Source organism: Penaeus monodon, chromosome 42, assembly GCF_015228065.2.
Source record: "Penaeus monodon isolate SGIC_2016 chromosome 42, NSTDA_Pmon_1, whole genome shotgun sequence".
NCBI lineage: Eukaryota > Metazoa > Arthropoda > Malacostraca > Decapoda > Penaeidae > Penaeus > Penaeus monodon.
Window position 1 is genome coordinate 22,383,583 of NC_051427.1, and position 10,000 is coordinate 22,393,582.

The following is a 10,000-nucleotide window of genomic DNA, read 5'->3' on the forward strand; positions in this document are numbered from 1 at the left end:
TGAAAAAAATAGAAGAGAAAAAAAAGGAAAAAAATATCGTTTCTTTTAAAAATCGCCCTTTTTTATTATTATTATTTTTATAAAACCTTATTTCTATTATTATTATTAAACATTTTCATTATTTTTTTATTATTTTATTATTATTATTATTTTTTTATTATTATTAAATTTTTATTATTATTTTTATTATTATTTTATTATTATCCTTAAACATTATTTTTCTACCCACGAAAGTTCTTCCCTCTTTTCACCCTTTAAAAAAATCTTTTTCTTAGGCCATTTAAAAAATTTTTGCATATTTTTCCCCGAGGCCCAAAAATTTTAGCTTTTGGAAAATTCTTGGGAGAAAAAAAAAAAAACCTCCCCGCTTTGGCACTTTTATTTTATGGCCTTTAAATTTTTCTCTCCCCCGGGTTTTCTTTTCCTAAGAAATCAAATTTTTTTTTCTTTTTTTTTTTTTTTGTTTTCCCCACAAAAACTTGCAAAAAACAAAAAAAGAAAATGGGGGGGGGTTTTGTGTTCTTTAAAAGGCAAAACAAATTTTTGGGGGTTTAAAAAACTTTTTCCCCCTTTTTGAATTGACCTTGTTATTTCTTTTTTTATTTTTTTTGTTTTTTTTTTCTTATTGAGCTAAGGGTTTTTTTGAACGCTTTATGGGCCCAAAGGATTTAGATGTATGGGTAATTTGAAACCTTTTTTATGATTCCCTTTAAAATTTCAAAATAAGGGCCATTTTTTTATTTCGAAAACACCTTCCCCCCTCCTCTTTCTCTCTCCTTTTCTCTCCTCCTTCTTCTCCTCCCCCAAAGTCCTTCTCGTCTCTCTCTCCTCTTTTTTTCCCCTCTCTTTTCCCCTCTTTTTTCCCCGCTTTTCCTCTCCCTCTCTTTCTCTTCCCCCTTTTTCAACCCCCCTTCCCCCTCCCCCTCCCCTCTTTTCTCTTCCCTCTCTCTTCCCGCCCCCACTCTCTCCATCTCTTTTTCCTTTTTCTCATTCTCTCTCTCTCTCTTCCTCTTTTCCTTTCTCCTCCTTTTACCTCTCTTCCTTCTCTCTCCCCCTCTCTCTCTTCTCTCCTCCTTCCTCTCTTTTTCCCCTTCCCCTTTTCCTCTCTCTCTCTTTTTCCTCTCATTTCTTTAAAACCCCCCAAATTTTAATAAAAAACCTTGGCCCCTCTCCCTCAATCCCCCTTTTCCCCCCCTTTTCCCTTTTTTTCTTTTTTTAACTTAACTATTTTCCTTTTTTCCCCAAATTTTTTTTTTTTTCCTTTTTATTTAATTTTTTTTTTTCCCCCCCTTTCCCTCCCAATTACCTTTTTCCCCCCCTCCCCCCTTCCTCCCCTTTTCCCCCCCCTTTCCCCTTTTCCACCGAATTCTTTTCCCTCCTCTCTTCCCTTCCCCCCTCCTCCCTTTTCCCCCCCCCCCCATTTCCCTTTTCCTTTCCCCCCCCCGCCCCCCCCTTTTCCCCCCCATCTCCCCCCCCTCCCCCCCCCCCCCCCTCCCCCCTTTTTTGTTTTTTCCCCCCCCGCCCCCTTTCCCATTTTCCCAACCCCAAAACACTTTTCCTTCATGGCTTTAAACACGGGCTATCGGGAGGGAAGGGGACTTCCCCCTTCCCCCCCTTCCTCCCTTTCTCTCCCTTTTTCCCCCCCTTTCCCCCCCTTTTTTCCCCCCAAATTTTTCCCCCCTTTTCCCCCCCCTTTCCCTCCCCTTTTCCCCCCTTTTTCCCCCCCCTTCCCTAATTTCCCTCCTTTTCCCTTTTTTCCCCCCCAAAAAATTTCCCCCCCCCTTTCCCCCCTTTCCCCTCCTTTTCCCCTTCTCCCTTTTCACTTCCCTTTTCCCCCCAATTTTTTCCCCTTTTCCCCTTCCATCCCTTTCCCCTCCCACCCCCACCCTCAATTCCCCTCCCCCCAAAAAATTTCCAAACCCCCCCAAACCCCCCATCCCTTTTCCCTCCCCCCTCCCTTTCCCACCCCCCCTTTTTCCGCCTCCTTCCCCCCCCCCCCTCCCCCCCCAACCCCCCCCTTTTTAATTTTACCCCCCCCCCCCATGGCGGGGAAAAAACTGGCGGGTGGTGGGTAGAACATCTCCCTCTCCCTCCCCGATCACTCCCCCTCCCTCCCCTCCCCCCCCTCCCCTCCCCTTCCCCATTCTTACCCTTCCCACCCTCCCTCTCCCTCCCAACCTCTCTCCCTTTACCATCACTCTAATATGCGCTCCCTTTTTTACCCTCTCTCCCTCCCACCCTCCCTTCCCCCTACCATTCCTCCACTCCTTCCCCTTCTCCCTTCCCCCAATCCTTCCCCTTCTCCCTTTCCCAAATCCTTTCCCCCCTCACTTCCCCTATCCCCCCCTCGCCTATCCCCTCCCACTCCCCTCCTCCCCCTCCTCCCATCCTTCCCCCCCAAATCCTTCCCCCTTTCACCCTATCCCTAATCCCCTCACCCCACCTCCCCTCCCCTCTCCCCTCTCCCCTCCCCTCTCCCCTTCCCCCCCTCCCCTCTCCCTCCCCCCTCCCCTCCCCCTCCCCTCTCCCCTTCCCCCCCCTCCCCCCCCTCCCCCTCCTCTCCCCTTCCCCTCACCCCCCCCCCCCCTCCTCACCTCCATGAACATCACCGCCCCCAGGAAGGCGACGATAACGCTGGCGATGGTGAGGTAAAACATGACCCAGTAGACGGAGGGCTTCCACGCGTCAAGGCTCGAGTCCTCCATCGAGTCCTGCGAACCGCGTCTGCCAACCTGGCTGTTCTCCGTCGTGCCGTCCGACCCCGCCGCCGCCGCCGCCGCCGCCGCCGCCGCCGCCGCGCGCTGTCGCTGCTTCCTCTCGTGGCGTGCTCTGGGTGGGGGGAGTGGGTGGGTGGGTAGGTGTGGGTGGGGGGAGTGGGCGGGCGGGGGGAGTGGGTGGGTCGGTGTAGGTGGGTAGGTGTGTGGGTGAGTGGGTGGGTGGGTAGGTAGATTGGTGTGTGGGTGAGTGGGCGGGCGGAGTGAGTGGGTGGGTGAGTGGGCGGGCGGAGTGGGCGGGCGGAGTTAGTGGGAGGGTGAGTAGGCGGGCGGGTGGGTTTGGAGGAGGAAGGGGGAGAGAAAGAGAGAAATTAGGATGAAGAAAACGCGTTTAATCATTATTGTCTTAGAACAATCGTTATTATCATCTTTGTGTAATAATGATAATAGTGATGAATAATAAGAGCAATAATAAGAACAATAATTATTATAATGATAATAATAATAATTATTATCATAATGATAATAACAATAATAATCATAATAGTAATGATAATAATAATAATGATAATAATAATGATAGTAATAATTATTATAATAATAATGATAATAATAATAATGATGATAATAATGATAATAATAATAATGATGATAATAATGATAATGAAAATGATAATATAATCATACAACGATAAGAAATAGGAATGATGATAAGACTAACTTTCAGAATCAAAGTGATAACAAAAGTAATTATGATAATGATGACGAAGGTAATTAGGCAAAAGAAAGAAGGAAAGAGTAACACGCAAAGACAATATAAAAATATAGAAAAGAAAAAGAGAACAAAAGAAAACAAGAGAGAGAGAGAGAGAGAGAGAGAGAGAAGAGAGAGAGAGAGAGAGAGAAAGAAAGAGAGAGAGAGGAGGGAGAGAGGGAGAGAAGAGAGAATGGGAGAAACAGATAAAAGAGAGAGAGGGAGAGAAGGAAACAGAGAGAGAGAGAGAGAGAGAGAGAAAGAGAGAGAGAGAGAGAGAAGAGAGAGAGAGAGAGAGAGATAGAGAGAGAGAGAGAGAGAGAGGGAAACAGAGAAAGAGAGAGAAAGAGAGTGAACCCACCTCCTTTGATATTCACAAAGACACCCCCCCCCCATCCCCCCACATGGATCAGCTGGGCACCACCACCTAGCTTTTGCCTCCATTGTGAGCCAAATCTTGCGCTTTTGCCCTCTCTCTTCCCCTTTCTCTTCCCCTCTCTTCCTGCTCGTGTGTTTACGTTTGAAGAGGAAGAGGGGAGAGGAGGAAGGGAGAAAGAGGAGAAAGAGGAAGAGAGGAAGAGGGGATAGGAGGAAGGGAGGAAGAGGGGAAAGGAGGAAGGCAGGAAGAAGGGAGAAGAGGAGGGGAGGAAGAGGGAAAAGAGGGAGTGGAGAAAGGAAGGAAGGAGGAAGAGGGGAAAGGAGGAAGGGACTAAGAGGAAGAAGGTGAGAAGAGGGAACGAAGAAGGACCAGATGGAAAGGGAAAGGGAAGAGAGGGGAAAGGGGAAGAGGGGACGTAGGAAATAGCGGAATGGGGGAAGAGAGAAGGAAGATGGAAGAAAGGAGGCGGGGTAAAGAGCTACGGAGGAAGGGGAGAAAAAGGGAAGAGAGGAAGCAAAGAAGAGGGAAAAGGTGAAGAAGAGAAGGAGGAGAAGAGGGGAACGAAAAATTGGGAGAAAAGGAAATGGAGGACGAGGGGAAAAAAGGAATGGCAGAAAGAAGCACAGAAAATGAGGAAGAAAGAAAAAAGGATAGGAGGAACGGAGGGAAAAGAGGGTGAGAGAAAGATGGAAGAACGGGGTAAGGGAGAAAGAAAAGATACAGACAGACAAACAGACAAAGAGACATAGGCGATACTGATAGTAATAGTAGTGATGGTATGATGATACTGATATTGACGATCGTAAAGATTATAATGATGATGATAATAGTGAAAATAGTAATAATGGTAATAATAAAACAATGAAAATGAAAATAATATCAATAATAATAATAATAATAATAACAATAATAATAATAATAATAATAATAATAATAATAATAATAATAATAATAAAAATAATAATAATAATAATGATATTAATATTAATAACAATAACAATCACAATAACATTAGTTGCAGCAATCCTAGTAGCAATAACAATAACAAACACAACAACGAAAAAAAATCATCTTTTTAAAATGCTCTTTACCTCATAATGAACGCCAGCAATGTTATGATCCTCTCCAAGAACAGATTGAAGAACAGAATGCCTGAAGAACACCCAATGAGACCGTAAAATATGGAGAACATTTTGCCTTCCGTTGTTCTCGGTGACGCTGCTCCGTAACCTGGAAATAGAGAAAACAAAATTTAGCGGATGCTGTTGTTGGGTTGTGATTGCCACGGTGTTGGTATTGATAAGATGATTGTGATGATGATGATATGATGATTGGGATGATGATGATATGATGATTGTGGTGGTGATGATGATGGTGATTGTGATGATGATGTGATAATTGTGATGATGATGATGATGGTGATAATCGTAGTGATGATTGTGATGATGATGATGGTGATAATGGTAGTAATGATTGTGATGGTGATGTGATGATGGTAATGGTGATTGTGATGGTGAAGATAGGGATGATAGAGGTGATGATGGTGATGATAATGGTAATCGTGATGGTGATGATAAAAGAGATGATGATTGTAATAATACTAATATTAATAGTAACAATAATTATTATGATAATTATTATTATCATCATCTTTATAATGATGATAATGGTAATAATGATAATGACAAAACTGATAATGGTAAGATAAGGATACTATCAAGAATAATGATAATTATAATAATAATAATAGTAAAAATAATGATACTACTACTACTACTACTACTACTACTAATAATAATAATAATAATAATAATAATAATAATAATGATAATAATGATAATGATAGGGATAGTCAATACAATTCTATCATCATTATCACGGATATTACTACGCCCTCATTTCCTGCCTGTACTTAAGAAGTCGACGATGCCTTTCATACTTCCTCACCTAGTTTTACTCAACCCAAAAAAGACTTAAATAACCACTTTGTCAACTAGTGGATCAGCTGATTGGGGTCATGGCCAACCCACCCATAAATCGACTAAGAGAGAGCGATGATGAGTTTACATAAAACGTATAACGATTATAATAGTGACTTTAGCAATGGAACGATGAAATAAACATTGCCAGTAATAACAAAATAACAAAAATAGCAATAATAAAACTGTAACAATAACAAAAAAGAAAAAAAGACAAGAGGAGTTAATAAAAAAAATATTGATAACGGCAAAAAAGCTTTAATTCCCATAAAAACAATAACAGTTAAAGTACAGTCATAAAAAATAAACAAATAAATAAAAAGAAGGAAAATTCTAGCAAACAAACAAAACAAAAAATAATAGAAACAACATTATAACTACAATTCCAACTAAAATAACCGCAGAAATATAATAACAACAACAAAAGAAACATTCAAATTCTAACAAAAGAAGCTGAAATAACAACAACAAAAACTAAAATAACAACAAAAACAACAACCAGAAAAATCAAATTCTCACAACACAAACAGAAAAAAATGAACCTGAAAAAAGGTGACGAATATAGGTCAACATTTCGGTTCCTTTTCTTCGTAATAATCTTTTCCGAGATCGGGTGCGCTTCCCATGACATAATTTGCGAATGACCTTTATGGAAGGGAGCCACAAGTGCTATTTTGTAAGTAGGTCGTGTGTGTGCAGATGCGTGGGGAGATTGACCTCTTTGCATGAGTGTGTCAAAGGGTCTTACCTTATTCTTTTTTATTTTTTGAAATCAATTTGTGTATGTATATATAATTTACATATATATGGCTGTATATATGTATGTGTATGCATATATATGTATGTAAATATGCATATGTATGTATGTATGACTTTATGAATGCATGTATGTATGTATGTATTTATGTATATATGTATTTATGCATGTATGTATATATGTATACATGTATAAATGTATGTATATATGTATATCCATATGTAGGACACTACGTACTTATATACATCTGCACGTATCAATCCACCCAGCTTACACACAAAATACCTAGAACTGACAAGAGAGTAAGGTCATCCGTCCATTCTGAGAAATTTATCAGCGTTGCCGCGACGGGGGTGGGGGGTGGGGGGTAGGGGGACTGGACGTCTGTTTTACCTGCTCCGTCCTTACCACGGACACACGCAAGCACCTCGTAATTGCATTGGTAATTGGGCTATTTTGACGGCGTTTGGCAGCCCATGTGAATTGTTAATTGACGGTCAAGGTGGATGAGGAAAGGGAGAATGGGTTAGAGGTACCTGTTACACAGTGAATAAACACACACACATATATCAGTATATGTGTGTATATTTGTGTGTGTGTGTATATATATATATATATATATATATATATATATATATATATATATATATATATATGTGTGTGTGTGTGTGTGTGTGTGTGTGTGTGTGTGTGTGTGTGTGTGTGTGTGTGTGTATGTGTGTGTATTTGTGTGTGTATTTGTGTGTGTGTGTGTGTATGCGTGTGAGTGTGTGCACTCATATGTATATTCACAAGTATGTATACACACACACACACACACAAACACACACGCACACAAACACACACACACACACACACACACACACACACACGTGGCACAGACACACACACACGCACGCACATACACATACACACAAACAAACACACACACGCACGCGCATCATATTCAAACGCGAGTCAAACAATTGCTAGTTAAACCTGGCGTGCCTCGACCCTAGACTTTTTCCCAACCTCCAAGATCCCTTTTCAACCCTGGTTTCCTTTCTCTTGAAGCCTAAACAAACAGCAACGGCCTCTGATCTTCCTAGCGGTTTTCTGGGGGTGGTTGTGATGGTGATAAGGATGGTGATAGTGATGGTGACAGTGTTGGTGATAGTGTTGGTGACAAGGGTGGTGATAGTGTTGGTGATAAGGATGGTGATAGTGTTGGTGATAAGGATGGTGGTGGTGATGGTGATAAGGATGGTGATAGTGATAAGGTTGGTGATAAGGATGGTGACAGTGATATTAACAGTGATAGTGTTGGTGATATGGATGGTGATAATGGCAGTAATAAAAATGATGACGGTGATATGAATGGTGATAGTGATAAGGATGGTGATAACAATGGAGTTGGTGAGAGAATTCATCAGGGTTGACACTATCTTCCATATTTTTTAGCTGCATCGTTTTTCTACTGGTATAAATAAGCATATATTTAGAAATTATTTATATAAAACACAAATACATACATAGAAAAAAAAAAAAAAAAAAAAAAAAAAAAAAGTATATATATATATATATATATATATATATATATATATATATATATATATATATATATATATATATATGTGTGTGTGTGTGTGTGTGTGTGTGTGTGTGTGTGTGTGTGTGTGTGTGTGTGTGGGGTGTGTGTGTGTGTGTGTGTGTGTGTGTGTGTGTGTGTGTGTGTGTGTGTGTGTGTGTGTGTGTGTGTGTGTGTGTGTGTGTGTGTGTGTTTGTGTGTGCGTGTATAAGACACGCAGCGCATATACACGGAGAAACACACAAACGCAAACGCAAATACACTTTAACATGGACAAAGACACAGCTACACACATGCACAGAAATACAACGCAAACATCCAGGAATTTTTGTTTATGCCGAACATACGCTATGTAGATAATAGCCATGATAAAGGTAAGGATCATGAGTTTTCATTTCTGTCAAACTTGTTAAATCCTGTTATCATGAAAGAACCAAAATATTATATCAATCTGTGTGTGTGTTTTTTTTTTTTTTTCTCAAATTATTATAAAAACACAACCATATATCCCACAATGTTATCAAAAACACAATATTATTAAAACACAATCATATTTCCCACAATATAAAAAGCAGCCATTTTCCCAAAGTATAAGAAAAAAAACATATTTCCCAAAGTATAAAAAAAACCATATTTCGCAAAGTATAACAAAAAAAAATCTCACAGTATAAAAAAAACACATTTCCCACAGTTTAAAAAAACTACTTCCCACATCATAAAAAACACAAACGGCACTACAAAAACAGCATAAAAACAACATGTTCCCAACATGGCCAGCACTCATAACTCATGACCAAACAGCGGGCGGAAATATCCCTTGCATTTAATCGCCACGCGGCAACTCAGCACCTATGAATTAGTAAGGAGGTTACACGGAGGAGGAGGAGGGTGGGGGTGGGGTGTGGTGGAGGGGGGGGGGGGTAATTAGTATAGCATATGCCTCAAGTCTCCCGTGCTTCCTAAGTCTGGCGAGCGTATAATTGCCATGTTGATACGCGTGGGGTAGGGAAGGAGGGAAGGAGGGAGGGAGGAAGGAAAGAAAAATGGGAGGGAGGGAAGGAGGGAGGGAGGAAGGGAGGAAGGAAAGAAAAGTGGGAGGGAGGGAGGGAGGGAAAGTAAGAGGGAGGGAAACAGAGGAAGATAGTGAGAGAGAGAGGGGGAAGGAGGGAGAGGATGAGAGGGAGGGAGGGAAAGAGAGGGTGAGGGATAGAGGGAGGGAGGGAGAGAAAGAAAGAGAGGGAGAGGATCAGGAAGACAAGGAAAGAGAGGAGGGAGATCTGGAAGAAGGAAGGAGGGAGGGAAAGAGAAGGGGTGAGAGAGAAAGAGGGAGGAAGGAACGGTGAAAAACAGGGCAAGGGAAAAAGGAAGGAAGAGAAAGACTCAAAGAGTGGTGATAGGGAAGGCATGAGGAATGATAAGAAAAAGAAAGAAAGAGAAGAAAGAAAGAATGAAAGAGGATGACGAAGAAGGGGAGAAGGGAAAGAAGGCGAGGAAAATCAGGAAAGTTAAGAGAAATGATGGGAGATTAATAAGAAAAACAGAAAATAGCGATGAAGATGAATATGGGAAGAGAGGGAGAGGAGAAGAATAAGGAGAATAAGAAAACGAAAAAGAAAAGGAAGAAGAAGAGAGCGAAGAAGAACAAGAAGAAAATTAATAAAAGAGCAGGAACAAGAAGAAGAAGGAGAAAGATGGACGAACCGAATAACAAAAACAAACAAACAAAAAACACAATCACACACAAGAAATACGGAATAACACACACGCACATACAGAGGGAGAGAGAGAGAGAGAGAGAGAGAGAGAGAGAGAGAGAGAGAGAGAAGAGAGAGAGAGAGAGAGAGAGAGAG

General features: G+C 41.2%; 1 protein-coding gene across 1 annotated transcript in view; it reads right to left on the minus strand.

Annotated features, from left to right (window-relative positions):
* The window catches only part of LOC119598945 (potassium channel subfamily K member 13-like), an 82,845-nt gene that overhangs the window by 10,433 nt on the left and 62,412 nt on the right, over positions 1 to 10,000 (minus strand). Inside the window, exons 2-3 of the mRNA XM_037948656.1 lie at positions 4,939 to 5,077; positions 2,595 to 2,829 (exon numbers count right to left, since the gene is read on the minus strand). Coding sequence (XP_037804584.1) covers positions 2,595 to 2,829; positions 4,939 to 5,077 — 374 coding nt within the window. The remainder of the gene's footprint in view (positions 1 to 2,594; positions 2,830 to 4,938; positions 5,078 to 10,000) is intronic.